Genomic DNA, 25,810 nt, shown 5'->3' on the forward strand with positions numbered 1-25,810 from the left:
TAACACATATTTTTACATTTTATGGTTGTATTTTTTTAAGCTTTTTAACCCTGTAACTTTATGAAAAATCAACTATTTAAAAAGAAAAAAAAAACTTCAAAAATACTTTTTTCATGCCCTTAGAAGAACAAAATGTGGTGTTTTCTTTATCTACCACTTTAGAACCAGAGTCCTGGAAATTTTTAAGTTTTGTTTTGATGATGGTGCAAAATGAGACGTTAAATGAACAAAGAAGTTGCTACGACTTATCCTCAGGGCGAAATACTGTAGGTACCTGTGAAGGAAAATTCCATCCTCGTCGTTGTTGTTGAGAGTTTTTTCTTAAAGTCACGAATGTCAAACGCTAAATGACTCACAGTGGCAATTAAAAAGGTTTTAGCCACCATTATTATAAATATTTTGTCAGCACGTCATGGTAAGAGACCTTAGAACACATCATGCTATGAGATGTGGAGTGAAAAATTTAGAATAGAATAGAATAGAATAGAATAGAATAGAATAGAATAGAATAGAATAGAATAGAATATTCTTTTATTGATCTCCCAAAGGGGATTTTTTTTTTTTTTGCCACAGAAGCTCACAGAAAAACAGCAATAAATGCAATAACAATAAAAATTAGAATAGTAATAGTAATAGAATAAGAATATGAAATTAGAAATTTGAAGAGATATCAAAAAGTAGAAAAATATTATGTATTTAAATAAAAACAAACAAATGCAGTACAAAATCAAGAATTTTGATTGGTTATTTTTTCTTTCTTTTTTTTTTTTGTCTGTCCACTCAAATATCCTGGAACCACCCTTATGGGCAAAAATGCACCAAAAAAGTACAAAAGTTTAGCAACATTTTGCCTGGTAGAAATTGCTAAAACCATTAGTTGGTTTAAATTTATAAAATCACATAATTAGAAATTTAAGGCACAATTTAAAAGCACATCAGGAACAATAAGACTTCAAGCTTTTTGTCAAAATATGGAAACTTGCACCATCTTGATTCCACAGAAGCATGCCAGTGTTTATAAATAATACACAAAAATGCCCCAGTTTTCATTAGTGATGGGTATTAATAAGATTTTATCAATACCAGTGCCCTTATCGATTCTGCTTATCAATCCGATTCTTTATCGAATCCCTTATCAATTCCTGCACCGTGGCCTAAAGTAGCTTTAAGTTTTCTGTGTCAACAACATTTAGTTAAGTTTATAAGTAAATGAATATGAAATTGGTCCCTGGATGTGGATATCTCTGGGCATAAATATAAGGAAATAAGTAAAAATTGCTTGTCACTTGACGTTGATGTACTGCTTTGATATACATTATATAGTGTCTTGAAGTGATTACAGCAGTCGTTTAAGTTGTTTGGAACCTTGCAGTAGTAATGAAGCTCGCCATGAGCCTGCAGTTTTCTCTCATCTGCCTGCAAGTTTTTTGACTCAGTTGTATTTATTACTGATGTATGCTAGAATATCAATGCAATTTCCCCATATATGTTAGCATCAAGCTAGCGCTATTTTGTCCACATAATTTTTCATAAATAAGGAGATTTGTACCATGTTGAATGTGTTGAATAGGAATCTCTTGTGGCCGATTATATTTCTTTGTGTGTTCAGTTTCTCAGTAGAACTTCAAGCAGAAAATCCTGAATCAGAGTTTTCTTGGGGAACATTATCCAACTGCGAAGCTACTATAGCTGCTACAGACAAGTTGATGTAAGGTCCGACAGCTTTAGCATAATGTAAAGGATCAATATGGGAGTCATTAAGCATAAAGGCTAACGATGTCCATGGATTTATTTATTAGAAAAATCTACTTCAGGCAGGACTAAGTCATTTCTTTTGCATTAGAAGACATCTTATTGGAGCCAAATTGTGCATCATTCTTGTTGTTATTCCACCTCTGAAAAGAAACACTGAACATCATGAGGAAATGTTGTCAGAGCAGAATGTTGTCATGAACCATCTGTGTGTAATAATCATAGCATCTGCAGCTCCAGCAGGTTTACCTGTAGCTCTCTGTTTCTGAGAGATCTGTTATATTAAAGCACTTTATGGGAATCGATCATCAGTCTTACGTAACGTTAAGCTTCTGTGTGTCTGTCTCTGTGCCAGCTGGCGCTGTCACTCCTCACAGGTCACCTAATTGGCTGAGCCTCGTATTATTAGCAGTTAGCAACACAATAGATCCTGATCGTCCTGGAAATGACACAAACCACCTTCACGTGATCTGTCATGACATCCTCATGTTGAGTTTGAGATTTATCTTCATTGAAATAAGACTTGAACCTTCCAGTTTACTCAGCAGGCTGTAACAGGCTGCCAGCTCCTTCTCCTACACACACTCACTCACTCTTACACACACACTCATGGCTGTGAACCAATCACAGGGGAGCGTGTTTGATCAAGCTGTACTTTTCCAGCCATGTGGGACTTGATCATCCAGTAAGAGAAGCTGATGAATCTGAGACAGTGAGTCATCGTACGTCACGGCGCAGACGCTCAGGAGAAGTGACTTTATGAAAAACACTAAACACATGTGGAGTTAGTCGTTTGTTTACTAATTCGTCACTTTTTCTTTCCTTTGTGCAGCACGTGCTGAGTGTAAACTGGGTTAATCTGAGACTGTCCTGAGAGCTATACGACATGTGCAGTTTGATCTTGAATCACAGTGACTCTCTAAGAAATAAAAAATGTGATTAATGAAAAAAATCAAACTTACTCATATTCAGTTTAGCACTTTAACAGTTTCTGTGCTACTCTGTGATGTTAGCCCAGTGGCTTCAGACTAATCAGTTGACTCAAATTCACTTTTAATGGCTGGTGGGTCTGAAAGCTCTGAACAATCTCCTGATGAATTTTAACCCTGGTCTAAAAATCTGTAAGCGAAAAGATGACGCTCAATAAGTTTACATGCAGCTTAAGGGATCAGACTATGAGCTTAGTCAGACTATTAAAATGCATATAAACAGCTTAGTCAAACTGAGAATGGACTAAGCATAGCTGGATTGACACACCTAGATAATGTGATTGCTATCAGGCTGCAGTTAGATTCCCCAGGTCCCGATGTTTGGCAAACAAGCAGATTTCACCCAGAAGAGGAAGTAGATGGATAGGAATGGGTACCAAATTAGGTACTTTTATAGGTACCGACCAAATTCTGTCAAAAGTACCGGGTACCGATTCACAAAAAGTCAAAAGGTACCATGTTTAGGTACCTAAATGCATCCTTGTGACTGTGAGGGAGTGGGAGAGTAGGAGATTTTCCATGCTGGACATGAACACAGCATTGCAAGGTTATATATTGTAGAATAAATATGTTATATTAAAAAAAGACACCAAGCATTTAATAATTAAATAAATTGATATTTTTTTACCACATAAACACAAAAAAGTACCAAGAATTGGTACTGTTGAGTACCGATACCAGTTTCCAGGTACCAGGCATCGGCACCGTATCGTTTCAAATGTGAAAGGTACCCATCCTTATAGATACAACAATCAAACAATCAACATGCATGGTGTGTAAAAAACATAAAGAGCTTTAGCTTCCATCTATCTAAGCCATCATCGTCAGAGAGATGGTTTGAGATAGAAACAGCGCCCCCTATTGAAGTGGAGTGAGATGTTCCCCCGCCATGACTTAACGATCGAGCTTTGACCTGAGTTGGACGGCTTTCAAATGAACGGACCCATACTTATCTCCAAAGTGAATTGGTCTCATGGTGCTAAGCTAACTTTCAGGGTGGGTCAGGATTTTTAGGGCTTGGATATTTATTTAACTAAAAATTAAAAGTTTTTCAACAAGTATTGTTGTTGTCGTAGTTACACTGCTGATGAGTTGTAATAAATTGGTCCTTCCAGAAGGTGACTGTAGGACGTCTGTAAGTTGATTGCTAACAGACTTATTACCAAAAAGATGCTAATGACTATCAAAAAATACGTTTTGTGTTATTTTCAACTTTTTGTTTATGGTCTTTTCATGACTTAAATGAGCTTGGAGAGTGGATAGAGTAGGGATAGAGGCTAGCATGGGGAGAGACTTGCGGGTCATAGACCACAGGCTGGACTTGAACCTGGGCCCCCTGCTTAAGGGCAAACCTCGTGGGGTGCAGCCTAGACCGCTAGGTCATCTGCTCCCCTACTGTGTAGAATTTTTACTGGAAATGCCTGTCCCTGCTAAGCAGGTATGGTGATTGAAGCAAAAGTGCATGTAGCATATTATTAGCATTAACATGAGGGAGGAAAGAGTTGTAAACAATAAGCTATTAGCAGGATGCTAACATTTAACTTCCTTTCTAACTGTGTCTGCGACCTGTTTGGTTTTGGGAATAGAATAGAATAGAAAATATGTGGCCAATGTTAGCTCTGTTAGCATGATGCTACTCTGCCGTCTGGTATTCCCTCTGTAGCTGGGTTAGCACGGCTAGCTCGTCCATCTTATTGGAGATAGATCTTCTGTTCCCAATAACGATGGATGGAAGGACAGGTCAATGTCGTCACTTCTTAGCTCACACCTGAGAACCAGCATGTCACCCTCACCTCCTTCTCCTCACCTTGTGGGGAAACATCCGGCCTTGCACCAGTTAGCATTGACATGCTATAGGCTGCTAACAGCTGATTTCACATGCAGCCATGGTTACATGTAGGATCTCCAGACAAACACAGGATCAAAAGTAGTAAAAATATCACTGGAGACAAAACCAGTTTGGTGTCAGCTTTACTGCTCACCCCATAAGTGTATGTTCATAACAAATGTGGCTCCGTTTAAAAAAGGAAATAAACAGACTTTACAACAAAGAAACCATCCACCAAACACACATTTCTGTACTTTTAATGCTTTGTCTAGAAATATTATGATGAACAGATTTGAAGCTAATTGTGGAAAATGAGGGGAAATTCAGCGTGCCATCATCCTGTAACTTGCGGTCGCAGTGGCTGCTCTTCAACACGCCTTACATAACCCATCTTTGAAGTTCATTCATCATTTCTGTATGTAAAACGCAGCGCACTTTGTTGCAAGAGTCCCCGCTGAGGGGGGATCAAATCCTGCCCCGAAATAATGATGTAACGCTGCTGAAATGTGGAAAAAAAACGAGGATGTCTGCTCCCGAGCTGCGCTGGAAAGAAAATCAGCCATAACATAACAGAGGCATGCAGCCATAATAAACAAAGTGGACACTGACTTAAACATCCATCTATATCCATCTGTGTACAGTGGGTGAGCTGATGACGCCAGCTCAACCCCGCAGGAGCATCCCGGGCAGGAAGCAGCATCGCTTCAGTTGGAGGAAAAACAGGAAGAGGGTACCTGACCGGCGCTCCTATGGAAACGGCCTCACCGTATGGGCCGACCAATATAGACGGGGTTCAAAGACTTATGGAAGGCCCCCAGCGAGGAGACGGATTGAGAAAACAACCCCCCACCAGCAGCTCCATCTAAATCCCTCGATCTCCTCTCATGGCAAACCCCTCTAATTGATGGTTTGAGTGTTTGCAGAACATAAACAACCGCTGGTTAATGAAACGCTGTGAGAATAGGACGGCTTAGTTAGAGAGGCGATAATAAGGTTTGAAAAGTCTCCGATCAGAACCGGTTATTACAGCAGCACGGCTCTTTAAATCACTCCAGCCACCAAACCCAGGAACTTCCAGCTGCAGCGTCACGCCTGAAAAACTCACCCCCTCTTCTTCTTTTTTTTTTTTCCCACACCCGCCTGCTCATCCTTGTCATCTTTAGGCTTATATCACACATTTGAAACGCGCCCCCCTTTCTGGAGACTTGAAAGAATCCAGAGCTTAAAGGTACGGAGGGGTTAATGCCAAGGTCAGGGGGGGGTCTCTCCTCCAACAATGCCTGTGCCAACAGAGCCTAATCCTAATAATTGCATTGCTGCTGTCCACTCTTTGAGATAAAGCCCCTCTTTAAATAAGACTGACAACAGGGGGGTGACCCAGCAGACATGGTCGCCTTGTTTTGAAGGCGCAGAAGAAGAAGAGGTGGAGTTTTTGACATGGAGTCTCCCTCTTCTCGGCGCGGCCTGGGGGGTTTGAATTGTTTTCGTATGCGAGCTAATTGTAGGGGTTTAAACACAGTTCATGTGGGATTAACGGGAATGACAAAAGAACAGAGAGGAGTGGGCTGAGTGTGGTCAGAGAAACAGACTGTAACAGGACATTACATTATAAGTCATACTTAGCTCTTACACCACACACACACACACACACACACACACACTCCCCCACACACACACACACTCTAAGTGCAGCTTAGCATAATTTCTGAATCCATTTATGAGTCAGATGTTTTTGGGATTGATCAATATTCATTCTTCAGAGGTCAAATCACCACATGTCTATTTTTGGTCTCTGAGCTCGTATGAGTAAGACAGACCCAGAACTCCTGCGTTCGACCCAGAGTTTGTTTGGTTCAGTCCAGAAATAGACGATGTTATCTCCTTCACTTCATGGATTCAGAGACAGGTTAAGTAAATAATGCTCAGAGCCAAGATTTCTTGACTTAAACTCCTGGCTCAGAGTAGAAAAAAACTCTGAAAATCTATTTCGCAAGACAGGTGCATCTGTCCACTGCTGGGTTACGCTTCACTTTCTCCCAGTAGGTATTTTAAAGGATGCTTTATATTTACTGGTTTGCCTCTCAATTTCAGAAGTCCCGCCCCTTCTTGATTCTAATTGGTTGGTCATCAAGAAGTGAAGCAGATCAGAAAAAAATCATCTCATTCTTTTTGCATGGAGGCCACTGGGCACTGATTTAGCTCAACTTGACTCAAGGGACTGCTAGCGCCCCCCTAAAAAGTGGAAAATCAAACAAACTCTCAGTTAGCCAGTAGCTCTGTTAACTTCCCTTTTATTTGTTTTTTTACCACACATACATAGGGATGGGTACCTTTCACATTTGAAACAATACGGTACCAATGCCTGGTACCTGGCAATCAGTGCTGGTTCAAAATGGTACCAATTTTCGGTACTTTTTTGTGGTAAAAAATATGAATTTGTTTAATAATATAATGTAAAAAAAATTGATTGAGCATATTTTTCTACACTATCTAACCTTGTAATGCTGTGTTCATGTCTTCCACTCCCTCACAGTCACAAGGATGCATTTAGGTACCCAAACATGGTACCTTTTGATTTTACATGAATCTGTACCCGGTATTTTTTCAAGAATGTGGTCGGCACCTTTAAAAGTACATAATTCAGTACCCATACCTACTCGTACATCATCAAACAAACACTTTTAAACCCTGCAGATTCAATAGGCTCTAAGCAGTTCATGTCATGTTGTGTGTTATATCAGTGATTTTCAAAGTGGGGGCTAGGCCCCTTTAGGGGGGCCGCCAGGAGGCACTCGGGGGGCCCCAGAAAATTAGAGGAAAGGGGAAAAATAGAAATTGGTGTTTTTTTAATAACAATTTATCCTCCACATGTAACACGTAAGGTGCAATAATCGGCGGAAATAAGTTTCACAGCCTTCTCCCTTTTGCCACAACCTGCTTGTGTGAGTCTGGCTTTTGTTGGCATTCGTTTATAATTTCTTATTCCTAACATGCTGTTCATTGAGAATCCACTTGAGGCTGGCTCCAGAAAGACCAGAAACCACCATCATGAGTTGGTCCAATCAGAGACACAGCTCAGCCCACGTGACTGACGGGCGCCCTATAGCTGTTAGGAAGGAAGCTCAGAGGCCATGTCATATCCAATATGGCCCCCACCAACAATCGACTTTATTACTCTGCATAGGAACAGAAGGTGACGTCACAGAGCCTATGTCCGTATTTCACATCGTGTCTCTGATCCTAAGGGAAGCAGCCAGACTGGAATGTATGGATCCAGTGTGAGCTGACCATAGACTGTATGTAGAGTGGACAGTGTGGCTTTGCCATTTACCACTGTACGGTTTTGAAGCCAAAATACCCCTGTCACAGGTGTAGCCATTGTAGCAGTTGTGCAGTAGAGACGGTGAGGGATTCTGGGATAATCTGAGTGGAGCTGGGTGACAAAATTAATGTTTTTTTTTTCTTTCAAGAGTCGAATCACTTCTTGATTCTACCTCCCGACATATTTTACAATCCCTGAAAAAATACACGAGAACGGCAGCTGTCAATCAACGTTAAACCTGACGTAAAACCTTGTTTTTCACCTCTTATAACTAATTAAAACAAAACTCTTCAGAAAAAAGAGGACTTGAATACAAGACAGCCAAATGATATCTTCAAATCACCACAACAACCTGATATGAGAAATATTTCTATGAGGTGTATTAATTTTCAAAACTTTGACCACAGCCCATCTGGAATGACTGGGGAGATGGATTTTTTGACCTATACTGCAGCCAGCCACCAGGGGGAGCAGTTTTTGTGGCAACCTCACTTGGAGCCATTTTTTTTAAGTTTATGGAGCTGGAAAGTTGACTTGAATAGAAATGATCCAGCAGGGTAAGGTATGGACTTGCATATTTTGTTCGTAAGTCATTTTGTAAAGTTGATAATGTTGATCGCCCCATGGTGTCTTCACATTTTTGGTCACTGGAGGGACTCTATTGCGCCTCACAGAGATCGGGGGCTATGATGCTCTGAGCTTTCAGAGCTAAGACCAAGGATTTTGTGGTTGTCTATTTTACCTGCTGTAGATACAATCTTAGAAAGTGTTTAACTCTATTTCAAGTGGCTGAAAGTTAAGACACTAAAGTCTCTGATTTTTCTCGAGAAAGTTGTTGAGAGCTTTTTTGGCTCTTGTTTGGGCCAAATCCCCTTTGATGTGGGAAACTGCAATGTGTAAGGAGCTTGTTTTTTGTGCAGCATGGTCAGCAACCATAGAGATTTTTTATTTTTGAATACTTGTACGACTCTTTCCTTTAATAATCTATTCATAGTTTTTGAAAAGAAGCCTTGAAAACTGGAAAAAATGTGTCTTCAAACTTCTCATAGATGACTTTTGCTGTTCTTCTTTGTTTTCTTTTTTCCTCCAATCAAAGAGGGGATATTTAGCAAAATGCGTCTGTTTGATAAAACACAAAAGACTAGTTGTCCTAAAAGTTATCTTCAATTGATTTATCCTCTTAAAAACTTCAACTCTTGCCTCATACTTTCTGTTTGGAAAGGGAAACCCCCGGCAGAAAAGGTTATCTCAACGTGAGATCGACCTGATGATGTTACCGTGACATCAACATCCACTGTCAGGGCGCCAAAGAAGACATTACACCTGTTTGGATTCTGAATAATGGAGCTGAGTCGAGGTATCTGATTGTATCTCTGAAATCTGTGAGTTCCCCTCTCAGAAAGTGACTCAGACTGTTAGAGCGAAGACGTGAATCAGTCAGAGTAAACTGAAGATACTCTGAAAACGCTGAAATGTGAGTGTGCTGGTGTTTGTGTCTCATCTAACCCCTGGTCAGCACTTTTTAAAAAACCTCCCCTCATTTAACCTCTGTTCCCTTCAGGGTCAGAGGTCGAATCAAGCTCTAAATCCATCCTGAAAGTTTATCACAAGAACAAAAAAAAAGAGGAAAACAAAGTGTGGTGAGGAGTAAATCAGGATCAGCTGAAACGCCTCAGAAATGTTCGTCACAGGGAAAACTGCTCAGGAGAGCAGCGCTCAGTTTCAGTGGGAGTTCACATGAGTCAGCCGGGATGTGTGTGAGCATGCGGGGGTGTGATTGAGAGGATGGGCGGGGTCGATGATGTGTGTGTGTTGTATGGCTCGGTGTGCTCCCAGTAGACTGCTGTAGTAAACAGAGTGAGACGCTCGGCTCTGTTATACGTTCATCGACCCTCGCCGTCTGTCAGATTAACTCCGTCCGCCGAGGATTCAGAGTATTTTTAGGAGCTTCAAACACAGACACAGAAACTCATCTTAAAAACTCCAGGACAAGTTGGAACTTTAACTTTTCACCACCTGCTGTTTATCAGACTGTGGAGGTATCGATCGGTTCGTCCACTGATGCTCAGAGAGGCTGCTTTGACTGGGGAGAGGAGTTCTTCTTCTATGGTAAATATTAAAAACACAGTGTTGTTCTTTAGTGCTTCTTTTCCTGGAGAGTAAACGGCATGTGCTGATAGTTAAAGCTGCAGTAATTAGTCAGAGACTTGATTAAGAGATTAAAGTCGACTGCTTTAATCATGGATTAGTCTTTCAGTCATGTTTGGAGCTGGACTGTCACACACTTACAGGTCCCTGAGTCTCAAACACAACCATTACTGACATTTCCTCTTAATTTATATCAGTGAATCTAGAGTTTTCTGTATTTTTAGTATTTGTTCAGACAAAGAAGGCATTTAAATACCCAGCTTTATTTTCAGGAAGTTGTGATATCTTATCAGGAGATTAAAAAATCCAAACACATAATGGATAAAGCGGATTTTAAAAGTGAATATCTTCATATTTGTCTGCAACATTTTGATGTGGATTGTGCAAAGATTTGGTGCTGATACGATGTCTTATGAGGACTTTCTAAGTGATGTTGAAATAGTCTCATTTTTGCACATTTGCCATTTCATAATCCACGATTTTAAATGAGATTATCAGTAGGAGTGTCCTCATATAATCTGATATCAGCAAAAAACACCTGCATCTAAAACCTCCAACATCAGCACTCTGATATAAGCTGTGCCCAGATCCAGCATGCAGAGCCCATGTGGTCACAACAACAATGTGTGCTAAGGTGCTAACAAAGTAGCAAGAAGTAGGAATAATGTCAACCATGTGGATTTTTTATATATTCGTTTAAGTCTGAAAAAGACATTGCAGCTGAAATGCAAAACTTCCCATGTGCACAAGTTTCACATGGGGACTGGGGAAGTTTGGCACGACCGACCTCATCATTGAGTTTGAGTTATGGAAAAATAAGTAATAGAAGTATGAATGAGTCATGCTGATATCAAATTGGATCATTATCAGCCAATACTCAAGGCTGCAATATTGATATTGTATCAGAAGTGAAATGGTTGTATCATGACACCCTTAATTATCAGTTCCAAAACTGTTTATTTCCATGTTTGAGTTGGAGTTCCCCAAAAAAACACGAATCCAACTTCAGGTTTCGGGTTCCTTTGATGACACTATGGTGGCCGGCAAAGTTAAACAGCGATAAGCAAAGTTTTGTGTAGGGATGTACTGATATGAAAATTTTGGCCGATACTGATATTAATATTGCTGGTATGACCAATAACTGATATTTACAGATATCAGTATTGTTAAAAAAATACGTCAACACAGATGATTTGTTAAGGTAGTGCAAAAAGAAAGAGCGCTGCGATCGTGAAAAGAGACAACTATGGAGAGGATCAAAGGATGGAGTGCCCGAGATGAACACAATCTAAAAAAGTTGTTTTGTGGATTAAAAACAGGAAGAGAGACATGATAGAAGAGGCTCCACTCTTCTTAGGTAGTTTTGGTGTTTACATTGTCATAGAAAACAAGATTATTTGGGTCTTGAAAGATCATTTAAGATGCTCTGTAAACGGCTGGAAGCTTATGATTAAATATCGGCAAATACTGATATTGATACCGATATATCGTGCATCCCTAGTTTTGTGGGATGTTTTTCTGCTGAAAGGTGGGAATGTTCAATACCACTTTTCTTTAGACTGATACCAGAACAAGCACTCCCTTTTGAGTATTTACCAATTACAATACCGATACTGCTAGTACTTTTGATACATAAAACTTTATTGAACAGTGACAGATCATTTTGAACAAAGACAGCACAGTCACTCTGCCAGTAAGTCTGAGATAAAACCCAAACAATTCTCTCTGAGTTAAGGGTTTGTTTTCAATTTATCAACAAAAGTGCAAATAAAACCAGACTTTTTTTTGCCTTGAGTATCGGCTGCTGGTATCGGCAGCCTTTGTGAGTATCAATACCTTGAAATAAGTCTGATATCAGCCAGATACCAATACCAGATACTGATACCAGGACTTGCCCACCCCTACTAAAAAGGATTTCTTGTATTTATTTTGTAGTAATGTTGGACACTGGAGTTGAACTGTCAAAAAGAAAAAGACTAAACAGGAAAGTGATCAAGCACAAACATTAGCACTACGTAACTGCGAATAAATTAATTACTTTTTGCTTTGCATCTTGGGAAAAATTGTCCTTAACAATGAAATGTAATGTGAAGCAGAGTCACGTCTTGACAACAGTGGGTGATTGTGCTCATGGGAGATGGAGTCTTTATGGAGTCAGTCACTTTCAAAAACTCACTTTTATAGACTCGCTTTTATGTGATACCATCTTTTCATCCTTTCTCTTGTCTTTTATCTTTTATCTCTTTTATTTGTACCTTACTTTAGTTTTACTGTCCTGTCAGCTGTTTTTTATTATTTAACTTCTCTTTCATTATTTTATCATCACTATTATTCTTATTGTCTTGTTTTATTATTCTATTAACACTCTTAAAATTGTCATTTTATACCTGCTGTCCTGTTCTCTGCTCCCAACCCCTTTCATTGCCTTTAATTAATTAATTATTTTTTTTTAATTTTCTTTTTCCTGTTGGTTGATGTTTTTAGCTTTTATCTTGATCCTCATGCCCTCATTTATATTGCATGGTTCTTGTATTTCCTGGGTTCATATGGGTCGAAGCTTGTGTTTGTTTTTATATTCTAGCTGTCAAAGCACTTTGTAAACTTCTTAATTTAAGTAGTATACAAATTAAGTTATTATTTTTTATCTATTATTATTTTTATTATAATTATTGAATAATAATAATAATAATAATAATAATAATAATAATAATAATATTTATTTATTTATTCTGGAAAAACACTACCAATTCTGGCCACAGGTGTCACTGCAATCAACACTAAACTGATTGTCCTTACAGCGCCTTTAATTTTTTGACTATAAAATGTTGAAAAAACTGCTTTTTGCAGATCTGGTCTTTTGAAATTGACTCAGAAGTTTTGCTCTTGGTGGAAACTTTTACTCCACGTGCACGGGACCCAGTGGAAACTTTTCTGTTGTTCAGTAAAAACACTGTCCCTCGAACATTTTCCCCTGGATACCTGTCTTTGATTGTGTCTGCGTCAGACTGTAAAGCCAGCTCACTTCCACATCTGTGCAGTTCGGCACATTCAGTCTATTTTTCCTTGTATGTCTGCATATTTCACATCTGCTTCTTATATCATCTGACCGGTGTACCCTCTGGCACCCGGCAGCGCTCTCCCCTTTCCATATTCTTTAGTAATTAGAAGTGGTTTCCAAATAATCAACTTCCATGTAGTATTCAGAGCGCTCAGCTCCAATTTAACTTGGAATACCCAGCTCCTTTTTTCTTTTTTTTTTCCTCTCACTTCCTCCTTTTTTGGTCTTGTGTTCACCGCCCTCCTGTCTATCTCCCTCCCTCTTCTCCTGCCCTGGAGCTATGGATAGAGAAGCTGGTTGCGTCACAGTCCAGCCAGCAAAGCCTGAGACAGCAGCAGCAGCAGCAGCAGCAGTCAGTACACTTGACTTTGTTAGAGCAGAGAGAGCCCAGCTGCTGGTGAGTGCTGTGTTGTTGTTTTTTTTACAAGCTGGTATCGATCATCTGGAGCTGGATGGCGTGGAGTCGGGCTGTGTTTAGATCTAAGAGGATTTCGAGGTGTTTCTGTCCCTGAGAGGCTGCTTGAGTGGGTTGTTTTTCTGCAGGAACGACACTGTGACAGTGGCATGTGTCATTTGGGTGTCATGTAAACATTTGTGCTGCAGGGGCTGGGGTCAGTTTAACTCCAGCTTCTCCAAAAACAAACAGAAAATTGAGATCTGTTTTGTTTTTCTGGAAAATTCCTCCATACTCAGTTTATAGAGAATAAAGGAAGAATATCTCATTACTGGTGGGTTTTCATTTCAGCTTGGATCCAGTGAAGGAAAGTGGCTCTGAATCATTTCTTCTTCTTCTTCTTCTTCTTCTTCTTTACTCGGGCAAACCTTTGCTACATGTTGAAACATACCTTTGACTGGAATGCAGAGTTTACCTCACCAAAATGAGCCACAGCATTTCCTGTGAGCTTGTTTGTTCCTGAGTTTGTTGGTCTGTGGAGCAAACGCTCAAACCTGTGGTGTGTGTGTGTGTGTGTGTGTGTGTCATGTCAGATGGACCTTTGGACAGTATCTGATTTTACCTTTAGATTATTTGCAAAGCCACATGTTGTATCAGAGAGTTTGGCTGGGAAACACAGATAAGAGGAGCTGTTAACCAACGTTGTAAATGCTGTTAATTCACCATCAGGATCAGTGTGTGGTGGTTTTTGGAGCAGATACTTCAAATCTTCATGCAGTAAAGATATGACAGTGGTGTCACATAAACGACTGACTTCTCCTAAATGCTTCATGTGTGTAATCCTGGAAAAACCTCACCTCTTCCTTTATGTGTCAGCGCACAGAGGAGGATGACATGTTGAAATGTTGCATCCAGTTACACACACACACACACCTACAGTTAACTTGATGTGAGTTGGATCCTAATATTATCTCCAAATTATACATACAACTGTCCAGATAAGTTTGTTAACTTATCTTATAAGTTCTTAGTCAGGGTCAAAAGACTCATTTTTATTGGATGGAGAGAAAGAAAATGTGCCTAAAAATGCTCAAGTTAAAAAAAAAATAGACGTTTCATTTAGGATGTCCCAATACAGGTTTTTTGACTTCCAGTGCAATCTGATTTTTTCATTATACATTTTGCTGATACCAACCCAATCCGATACCGATACTTTCTCTGATGAATCCCATCCTCCATTGGGCTATTCCAGTACAAATAATGAATCATATCTGTTGGATTAAAGTAAGACCTGTTGGTTAGGGATGCACCGATATGAAATTTTTGGCCGATACTGATATTTACCGATATCAATAGTGGTAAAAAATAAAAAAACAATCTGAGATGATGTGTCAAGGTAGTTCAAAGAGTGAGAGCGGCGCGATCGTGAGAAAAGATGACCATGGAGAGGATAAAAGGGTGGAGCGCCAGGGATAAACATGATCAAAAAAGTACGTTCCGTTTGTTTTTTGGACCAAAAACAAGAGTTTTGGTGTTTCCATTGTCATATAAACAATTATTAAGGTCTTGAAACATCGTTCAAAATGCTCTTGGAATAGCTGGCAGCTAATAAGTGAATATCGGCCCACTTTTACACATTGACCAATGCCGATATTGATATTGATACCAATATTGCTACCGAATTATCATGCATCCCTACCCAGGGTAAAAAGATGTGAAAGAAAATGTGCCTAAATGTGCTCAAGTTAAAAAAGTAAAGACGTTCATTAGGGATGTCCCAATACATATTATTTGACTTCCATTCGGATCTTTTCTTATGTTTTGCCGATAGCAATACCTTTCTCTGATAAATCCTGTACTCCTTTGGGTGATTGTGCTGTAAATGTCGAATCATATTTGATGTCGCAAGATGTTGCAAGATGTTGTTTTACTATCATTGCTTCCCAGAGAGTAGTCGTCCCACACAGTGGACATGTTTGCAACGCGGTTTGATTTACAGCAGCCGTAAAGCGTGACAGTGCTGAAAACACGTGACAACTGTATCAGTCCTGATCACGCAACAAAATCTGTTGCTATCCAATCCTCTAAAAATATCCACATTGGGCGCTGTTACCGATCAGTTTATCAGTAAAACTCTCAGTCAGACAAAGGACAGAAAGGCCAGTGCAAGTAAAAAAAAGGGTAAATACACAAATGTATATGAAGTAGTTGAGCTAAAATAATAGTCTAAATAAATAATAAAAAAAGAAGAGAGTCAATTGGAAAATGAAAGTAATGATTATAAGTTGCTAAAAAAGAAGCTAGGGCTAAAAATTATAGATAATTACAGTGATGCTAACTCTGCAGCATCATATTTAGCTAGTTTCAGACCCCCTTTCTTGACTTAATTTAAAAAAGGAACAACAAATCCAGCACTTTTTCTGGAGTTTGGAAACTCAGACATGAAAGCGCAGATTGATCCCACCCTCCACTGTTCCAAACCACTCACAGGCAGACAGGTCCTTGCTCGCTGACTGTCCCTCCTAGCAGCTAAATCAGGCGACTGCTGCTGGAGGATTCCAGGGTGGGATGTAAATCTAAACTTTTATAAGTCTGAATTAAATCACTGTCACTTTTTTTGTCACTTTTTCCTTTTTTCTTCTTCTAGGGATTTTGGGGGACAGCCAATAGCTACTGTCCTTACTGGGGAGTTGGCAACACTACATGCTTGCTAGCTCTTGCGTAGCTGTGTTTATATTTATGAATCTGCCCAGGCATTTGTAAAAAATGTGAAATTAACTGATAACTAAAGTGTCCACATGGAAATACTCTGCAAACCAGCTTACCCCAAACATGACTCATCAAGTGTTTTAGCTTAGCAGCTAGCACCATTTAATTTTCTGGGCACTGAGACTCGATGTTTTCCAGTTTTCAAGAAGTTTATAGCTCATTCAAGAAATCCCCCAAATTTGATTTATTATGTTTCTTTTTGTAAAACTTATAACAGTCCGAGTCTATGGCAGTACCAAATGACGCCACTAGGCGGTGCCACTTTTCTGTTTTTGTTGCTGTTACACACAAGTTGTTAAGACATCAATCATTGTTATTTTCCCGACAGAGTGAAGGATTTCCACAAGTGTGACATGTATGTTCTACTGCTCATGTATGAATTGTGAACGTATCGCCATGGAAACCTGTCTTCCTGTGGTTTAAGTTCTCGGTACTTGATGCGAACCTGCTAACCTGGGATGACACCGCTAGCTCTGTTTACCTACACCAGTCACGTTACAAACTATTATGATTTAAGTTAGCTAACAAGCTCCAAAGTGCTACGCAATCAAAACAATCAACAACAACAATAGCTAACGTAGATGCTAATAGTTAGCCTGGGAGCTATAGTTCCAATTAGCTGCAGCTTTTGACTGCAATTTGATATCTTCGACCTACAAGAATGTATGTGGAGCCTCATTTTTGAGACTTTTGTTGGTGTGTTTGTTTGTTTTTCATCTGATTTTATTGTGAACAGCAGCTTGACGTGCAAGCGAGTGAAACAAAAAGGAGGCGGGGCTTCATCAGCAAACAAAGCGAGTCGTAGAGGAAGTTGTAATGAGCAGAAATGAGCCTTTGAAGCTACACATGGTTAAATGTCAGACATCCCTCATGGAGGTTATTATGTACACCTGCTGTCGTTGTTTTATATCCACCGGCTCTGAATGGCATCACCGTCTATTAGTGGACGAATTAACCACTGCGGCTTCTTTGATGACCGCACTGCATGTGTGTTTCTGTTACACACACACACTCCTGAGAGGATGAAGCACAACAAGTGCCTCTGTTTGACTAACTCCATATGTGTGTTGGGCTTCAGGTCTGAACCAGAGTGAAGCAGAGCCGGTTAATGGGGAACAGGCAGACAGCTCGTCTTGTTGCATAAGGTTTGCAATAAAAAAACAAACCCTGGCTTTCCTCCGCCTCCCAGAGGACAGATGGCGGCGGAGAAAAGCGAGCCAACAGCAGCAGCCCTCTCCCGTGCCACTCCTCGACAGATGCATCTTGTATTTATTGAAAAATAAATCAGGCTCAGACGAGGCCTGCCCGTGCTCTCCTCTTTGATCTCCGTGCACGCCGCGTTCAGTCCCACCTACCGGGCCTCGCTAATGGCCACTCTGCGGAGTGTTTAGGAAAGCGGGCTCTGTGCAGAGTGCACGAGGAGGCCCGATGAGGTCGTGTGCTGTGCTCCCAGGAGGACGATGCAAGTCAGCTTTTAAAATAAGGGAGCAGAGAGGCAAACACATGTAGCAGAGTTTCTGTCAGCGCAGCTTGATGGAAAGCACGCCGGCTTTCAGCGCCGTCTTTGACGATCAATCAGGGTTAATGCAGCATCAGATGCTGTTTTGTTCATGCAGCCCGGACGTAAACACGGACTTAAAGACATGAAAGCAGAGTGACTGGTTTAAACCTAAAGTCATCAAACTAAAGTGGTGCATTGATGTCGAAGTAATATTCATTCTGTGACGGAGCTCGTAACTCAAATTACTCATATGTCAAATCACTTTTCCCCATTGAAACAAATTGATATCCCGTTAATCTGTTCCAGACCCCCAAAAAACACCTCAGTTAGGTTTTTTGTTACAAGCTTTAACCTTTTAACTCTTGTTGACTGATTTTTGCCTTTCTTGCCATGTTTTCTTCAATTTCATCTGCAGGTGTTTTCCATATAAACCTGACCAATCAGCTCTGTTTCATCCTCTTTTTCAGGCTGTTTCTAAAAAAGTGAGGCATGTGTTGTTAAATAAGGCTGTTGCACACCCAGTTGCAACTTTTTCTGGGTGTTTCTTTTGAATAAAGTCTAAAAATTTTGCAAAATCACAAATGCAAGCAAAACACTAATGCTATCACTGCGAGATAACAGCTTAAAGTGAAGGAGTGAGACACGGGATGCTGGTGTTGTATCTGAAGCCGGCTTTTACCTTGAATTTTAGCTCTCAACTCAAATCAAATATTGGGCTGACAGGCATCTTGTATTTCAAAAAACTTGTTAAGGCCCATTTATGCTAAACTTTTAATATGGGTCTGGATGGAGCCTACCGTCTGTGCTCTGCATTCAAACAGAGCAGTACCACCTGAAACCTTGGGGGGCAGTGTTGCTGTTACTATCTGATTTGTAGCTCTAGTGAAAGATGAAATAGAAATAAATAACGAAATAGAAAGAAGAAATAACAGCAGGGATGTATTTAATGGCCAAAATTGTGGCCAATACCGATATCCGTTATAAATATCGGCAGATAACCGATATTTACCCATATCAATATTGGTAAAAGGAAAAAAAATTGAGATGATGTGTTGTGGTAGTTCAGAGAGAGAGAGAGCGGCGCATTCATTAGAAGAGATGACGGAAATCATGGAGAGGATCAGAGGATGTAGTGCCCAGGATGAACATGATAAAAAAAATAGGTTTTGTCTGTTTTTTGGATCAAAACAGGAAGAGAGACATAAAAGAAGAGAGTCCACTCTTCTTAGGTTGTTTTGGTGTTTACATAGTCATAGAAAACTAGATAATTTGGGTTTTGAAAGATTGTTCAAGATTGGAGATGGGTACCTTTTACATTTGAAACAATTCGATACCAATGCCCTGCACCTGGCAATTGGTACCGGTACTCAATGGTACCAATTTTGATACTTTTTTGTGTTTATGTGGTAAAAAGTATACATTTTTTTCATAATAAAATCTCATTTTTTTTCAATTTAATAAATTTATTCTTTAACATATAACCTTGCAATGCTGTGTTCATGTCCAGCATGGAAAGTCAACTACTCTTCCACTACCTCATAGTCACGAGGATGCGTTTAGGTACCAAAACATGGTACCTTTTGAATTACATGGATCGGTACCCGGTACTTTTGAATGAATTTGGTACCTAATTTGGTACCCATTCCTATTCAGGCGGCTCTGAAAATGCCAGCAGCTGATGAGTTAATATTGGCAGATATGTTATCGGTACCTGCCGATACCAATAACATATTGGCCAATACCGATTTTGATATATTCTGATATATTGTGCATCCCTACTCCCTGACCATCCCCTCCTACAACGCTGCCTCCGCTTTTGTCTATGTTCAAGCTACATTAGCAACACCTCCTCCACAGCCACCATGTTCCTTTATGAGTTTGTTGTTGTCATAAACTTTTGACTCTGGGCTGCCCCCTGGTGGATGTATTGATTAACTGCAATGCTAACGGTTGCATGGAAGTATGTTGGCTCTGAGGGAAACACTGTGTAAAAAGGAAGTTTACATTTTCGTCTATAAAGGAAGGATACATGGGACTTTAGCTTAGACTCTAATAGACCAAGGTACCACTGTTTGTTGTTTCCTGTACTTTCAAGTGGACTCTTGACTAAAAGCTACAGTTTTTTCGATTTCCAATCCGATCCAATTTTTTCATTATACGTTTTGCTGATACCTGTCTTTGATAAATCCCATACTCTGTTGGGTTACTCCATTTTAAATGGCGAATCATATTTATTTCTTGAAAGTGAGCCCTGTTGGTGCCTCCTTGAACAGTTGTAAAGCATTAAAACTGGATCGGTCCCAATCACATTACAAAATCTGATGCTATCAGATCCTACAACAAAAGCCATATTGGGTGCCAATATTGACCAGTGTATCAAATCAGGACATACCTATATAATCCTACAGTTTTTTTTTGTAATTTTCTTAAAAGTTGATATCCTCTTCAGATTACCACTCTGATGAATATAATTCTCTGGAAAGTTAGAAATAAAAAGAATAAAAATTGAGTCACTTTTTGTCAGTATTACTCAGGCTGAATACTCATATCTGACTAACTCATGAGTCAATGTACCGTTATGGACAAAAAGGTAACTCCAGTTCATCATTTTTTCAGTTTTTAAGCAACACAAGACCAGTAGAGAATAATAACACCAGTTTTTTATTCATGTATCTGCAGCTAATTTACCAAAATCCAATGATTAAAAACTGAACTAAGAAAAAAGGCAACAAAACGCCTCGTTCCAGCTGCTGAATCTGGAGTTTGTTTGGTGTTTTTGCTTCTCTCTCTGACAGAAAACTGAAGATGTTTAAGCTGTGGGAAAAACAGGAGATTATAAGACACAATCTGGGCTTCATCAACAAACCAACTCTTCCCTGACCTTTAACTCATCACTGAATCCTGAACGTAATCCAGAGCTCAGGACTGTGAAAATACTGGTCAGCCTCGGCTCTTGTCGTGATAACAGAAAAAATAGGTCATGGAAATATTCGGCTTTATTTGCATAAACATGGAAAGGAACACCTGTGTTTGTGCAGCCTCTGCTCCCTGCTCTGCTGTACTGATGTATGCTCAGAGGTCAAAGGTCAGGTGGGAATCAGACGCTGGTTGTGTGAGTTTGAGTCGTAGACGTATGAAGCAGCGATGATGTGTCCTCATGTCTGAGTTTTAGTAATCTTTGCTTGGTTTTCAGACAGTCTGACTGACTTCACAGCAGACTATTTGAACAAGACCGAGCATGACCGCGCTGCCTCGTCTGCTGCTAACTAATCATTAGCATGAAGGTGTGTTTTTTGGGACAGAGTTGTGGCTTTTTTTTTCCTCTGTTTCTCTGAGATTCCAGCGATCTTTCCAAATCCAAAACTCCTGTTCTCCTTCTGCAAGCGCTAAGCTAACTCCCTGCTGAGGAGACTGTTACCAAATGATGGTTTTCATGTCAGGACAGGACCTTTCCTGTGGGAGTGGAGTGATAGTTAGCGCTACAGTTAAAGTTAGCCACAGTCTCAACACAGCCTGAAGTGCTAAAAGCTGGTTTCAGACAAACATTTGGTCTGAACAATACATTTGGAGCTCCGTGTAACCAAACAGCGCTCTCCATTGTTCCCAGTTTGAAGCATTAGCGACGCTGTTGTGCTTTGTGTTGATTCAGGTTGGCTTTGATTCATGTTTTCTATAGTTTGTGTGTTTGTGATGATGGCCGCGTGGAACAATGACAGGGAGCAGCGTTTGCTCGATGGGTGTGGGCACCATGGTTACAAACATCTGTGTGTGTGTGTGTGTGTGTGTGAGAGAGAGAGAGAGGAGCACATGTGTGGGAACTCCTGCTTTCACAATACGTCAATAAAAGATCAGAGATTTCATTTTCTCACATTGTTTCTGTCTTTTCTGTCGGGTTATACAGTAACCTTTCATTCCCTGACCTCACACCTACACACACTCCTGCCCTCACTCTGACTCACACACACACACACACACATTTCAACATTAAACACAACACAATAAAAGCTTTATTAGATCTGCAGCTGGAGTGTTTCTGTGAATTCTCACCTGTCACTTTAAATGAACTCCACATCAGGTCAGGTCAGGCGGCTTTTATTGACGTGAAGTTTTCCACCTTTAGGGTTTGTTTGCCTCATAAAAACAACTCCAGGTTCATTAAGTTACAGATCTTTTGCCTCTCCTCCTCCTTTAGCGGTGTAATAGAAACAGCTAGCTCATAGTTACAGCTTCTTTTTGTCTTAACATGACCCACAAAAGCAGGATCATCAGCATAAACATTGACTGTTTCTATAAACTTACACTTAAAGCTGGGATTGTACTCTTGAGTTGACTCTATGCTGTAGAGGCCGACGCTGCCACTCTGCAGTTCTCCTCCGAAACACATGGGGGCAGAGTCGTCTCTATGACATCCTTTTTTCTGATCCCAACATGAGTTTTGCGTATTATGTAATACTAAAGCTGACACGTTTTCATGTATCATACAGCAAATAGAAAGAGAGGAGACATCAGTATCAGTGTATCTTTTGTTCATTCCATATCCGTGTTGGAAACCAAAATCGGAAAATAACAGCCTGTTTTTTGCTGTTTTGATTTTGTTTTGAAATTAAAAATAGAGTATGAGAGAATGGAATTATCATGGGATTTTTGTTCTATTCATTTTGGGTTTGTATCATTTTCGATGTGTTGTGACCTGGAAGTTGTTGACTTTTTTTCTCAGGGAGGCCAGTCAGGACATGGGTGTCCGGAGATGCTCCGCTAAGAGTGTCAGACGTTTCTGCATCCAACACAACCTCAGGCGGAACCGTCACGTTACTGATGCCTCCTAAGTGTGACATGCTTTCCCTCTTTAAAAAGCACATACACGTCCGCCATCCTTGAGAAAAACGTTAACTGAAAATAACTGTAAAACATTAGCTATCGTGCTGCTCGATTCACCCATCAATGGAATAGAGACTGAGTGACCTTCCTGAGAAAAAAAAGTCAACAACTCCCGGTCACAACACATCGAAAATGATACAAACCAAAAACGAATAGAACAAAAATTATGATAATTCCATTCTCTCAAACTCTATTTTTAATTTCAAAACAAAATCAAACAGCCAAAAACAGGCCGTTATTTGTTTTCCGATTTTTAATTTGAAATCGAGAAATGAAAAAAGTCGTCATCCATTTTCCAATTTTGGATTCTAAAACGGATATGAAATGAATGAATGATACACTGAACCAAAATATACCGATATCAATATTGGTAAAAAACAAAAACAAAAAATAAAAAACATTCTTGACACAGATGATGTGTTGAGGTAGTTCAGAGAGAAAGAGCGACGCAATCTTGAGAAAAGACGACTACGTAGAGGGTCAAAGAATGGAGCGGCCACGATGAATGCAATCAAAAAAAGTATGTTTTGTCTGTTTTTTGGATCAAATACAGGAAGGGAGACATAAAAGAAGAGAGTCCACTCTTCTTAGGTAGTTTTGGTGTTTACATAGTCAGAGAAAACAAGATTATTTGGGTCTTCAGAGATCGTTTAAGATGCTTTGAAAATAGCTGGCAGGTAATGAGTAAATATCGGCTGATACCGATATTGATACTGATATATCGTGCATCCCTAGTTTTTTAAACATTTTTTAATATGTGATAATAAAATAAATAAATGAATAAATAATATAAACCCCAGGTAAAGCTGATCTTATCTCATCTTATCTTATCTTGTCTTATCTTGTCCAGAGGGGGCGCCAAACTCAACAGAGCAGAAGTCCCTCATAGGAGCTTTAATTATTATTTTTTTTTTTGTATAAACTGTGTAACAAGTAAATATGTAAATAAATACAGCTTGAAAAGGGGAAAAAAAACTTGGCAGGAAACAGGGAGCTCACATTTACTCTTACATTTTCATTTTCAGGACAGTTACCGCACAGTCTTCACAGACTTACACTGAATCCCCCAGATCTTAAAGTCGCTGACACTCATCGTTCTTTTAAAATGAATCTTATGCAAACAGCCATGACAAAATCAGCAAAGAGTTTTAAGGTACAGTTTTGTCCAGAGGGGGCGCCAAACTCAACTTGCTAGGAGTTCCTCACAGAAGCTGTAAAAGTTGTAAGAAGATGATTATTTTTTACCATCTTATTTGGGAAGACGCTGATAAATCTGCATCCTAACCTGTGTGACACAAGTGTCGATACCCAGGACGCTCCTTTCCAATTTGTCACCAGGCGATGGCGCTAATGACATAAATGGGGGGAAAGTGAATAGCAGCTTGAAGACCACAGAGGAAGGTGACAGCAACGTGATACTAGAAGGATATTTGACAGTGTTGAGAAGAAACTGAAGTAATGCACAACTGTTGCAGCGCTCAACGCTAAGACAAGAGGAAAGATGCTTTTTCCTCATAAATGTCTCATAAATTAAATTTTAAGACCCAAACATTGTTTTATCTCTGTGAAACAAAAACTTTGTCTTTTCAAAGTTTGTTACAAAGCAACTCCCACTCATACTGGTGATAACTTCGTCTTTAAAAGCTGGTTTCTTCTCCACGGCCTGTTCCTCTTTTGTGCTTCTGTGTTTTTGCCTCCTGTAAGTTTGTGAAGCTGCAGACACAGAGTCTGAGCTGCTCAGAAATGCTCAGCGACCTTGAACCGTACCATGTTAGGGGAAAGTTTCAGGGTCTCTGTAAAAAAAAAAAACTGGAAAACAAGGTTTGACTGAAGCATGAATCTCACCTTTGGGAGCTTTAGCGGAGAAAAGGGCAGAAAGGGGCAGAAAAACATCGCTCTGCAGAGCCGCTGACCCCGGCTGAACTGTGTGTTTTTGTAGCTCAGTAAAACAAACAGAGCGGTGCCTCTTCCCTGCAGACACGATTCGTCTCTCTGCGTCACATCATGCGAGCGTTTCACGAAGGTGAGCTCAGGAGTCGCAGGATTCGAGGACAGGAAGTCACAATGAGGTGTGAGAGGGAGTGTGAGAGGGAGTGTGTCGGCGCTGCTCTCACAATCTTTAAACTTATCCTGCAGCTCACACACACTCCTCTCTTGACCTCTGACCTGATGCAAACACACACACATGTGCACAGGATGATGCATGCTGTTGCATAAGCGCTAGGTGCGCTGGCAGGACAAGCTGTGGTCCGTGCCAGTAAAGTTTTGGCGTCTTGAATCCATGAATGTTATCAGGAGATCATTACAGAGCAGATCATAGAGTCAAATCTGTAATCTGGATTTCGAATTTATCGTCAGCCTTTCCTCGGTGCGTCATATAATTCCCTTCACCGACAAAGACTGATTACCCACCAATTTTCCAGACTGCGAGGATGTGGCAACCCGTCGACGCTGATTTAAAGCGCTCCTCGGGAGCCAGAATTGTGATGGCGGTGAGGACACTTCTGCCAAACTTTACTGCAAGCCTGTTACTCCAAAGCCACAAGCTGGATCCTTAATTATAAATCATGTTGGAGACATTCGACTCTAACGTCATTACGAGCGATCCAAGCTTTAATGTCTTTAGCATCAGCTGTGCTCGGCAAAGCCGTCTGTGTGCACCAAAGAAGATCAAGCTCTTAACTGGTGTCGGGGGCTGCAGGAGGTGTTGTAAAGTGTGTTGGAGCGTCTTCGACATGTAGCGTGCCAGTGTTTGGAGGATTAGAGGAATAATCCTGATTCACCTCAGAAGACTTCAGTCGACGTCTTCCAAACAAGACCGGCTTTATTACAGCTGTGAGACGAGCAGCGTGCTCATCGGTGACACAGCCTGGCGTGGCGTGGCGGGCATGCCTGTGTTTGTAGGTGTGTGGGAGTGTTTGCAGGATGTGCATAAGCAGGTGCCACGTGGCATTGGATGTGCTAAGCCCAGGACGAGGGCCGCAGTGGGGCTGCTGGTGTGTGTTCTCAGCTGTCAGGGAGTCCGCGTGTGTGTGTTTCATGTAAAGTCACTCGTGCTATACCCCCCGAACCTCCTGACTAATCCGGGCAGATCTGAGAGCAGGCATGCGGAGGGGGAACACACGCGACACAGGCTCACATGACACATGTTGTCTTGCACACAGCTCGAGG

General features: G+C 40.4%; 1 protein-coding gene across 5 annotated transcripts in view; it reads left to right on the plus strand.

Annotated features, from left to right (window-relative positions):
- Positions 1-25,810, plus strand: part of plekhg5b (pleckstrin homology domain containing, family G (with RhoGef domain) member 5b) — a 119,505-nt gene that overhangs the window by 45,505 nt on the left and 48,190 nt on the right. The window contains exon 1 of one of the 5 annotated variants that reach the window (XM_074681736.1): positions 9,875-10,000. The exons of 3 other annotated variants lie outside the window; for them this stretch is intronic. In XM_074681736.1, the coding sequence (XP_074537837.1) occupies positions 9,953-10,000 (48 nt within the window). In that variant the 5' untranslated portion in view covers positions 9,875-9,952. Of the gene's footprint in view, positions 1-9,874; positions 10,001-13,420; positions 13,495-25,810 lie in introns of those variants that run through there. One more of the 5 variants, XM_074681737.1, reaches the window with a different exon arrangement.

Source organism: Halichoeres trimaculatus, unplaced genomic scaffold (genome assembly GCF_033239565.1).
Source record: "Halichoeres trimaculatus isolate MK-OKI-2021-1 unplaced genomic scaffold, fHalTri1.1 fHalTri1_scaffold_11, whole genome shotgun sequence".
NCBI classification, from domain to species: Eukaryota; Metazoa; Chordata; class Actinopteri; order Labriformes; family Labridae; genus Halichoeres; species Halichoeres trimaculatus.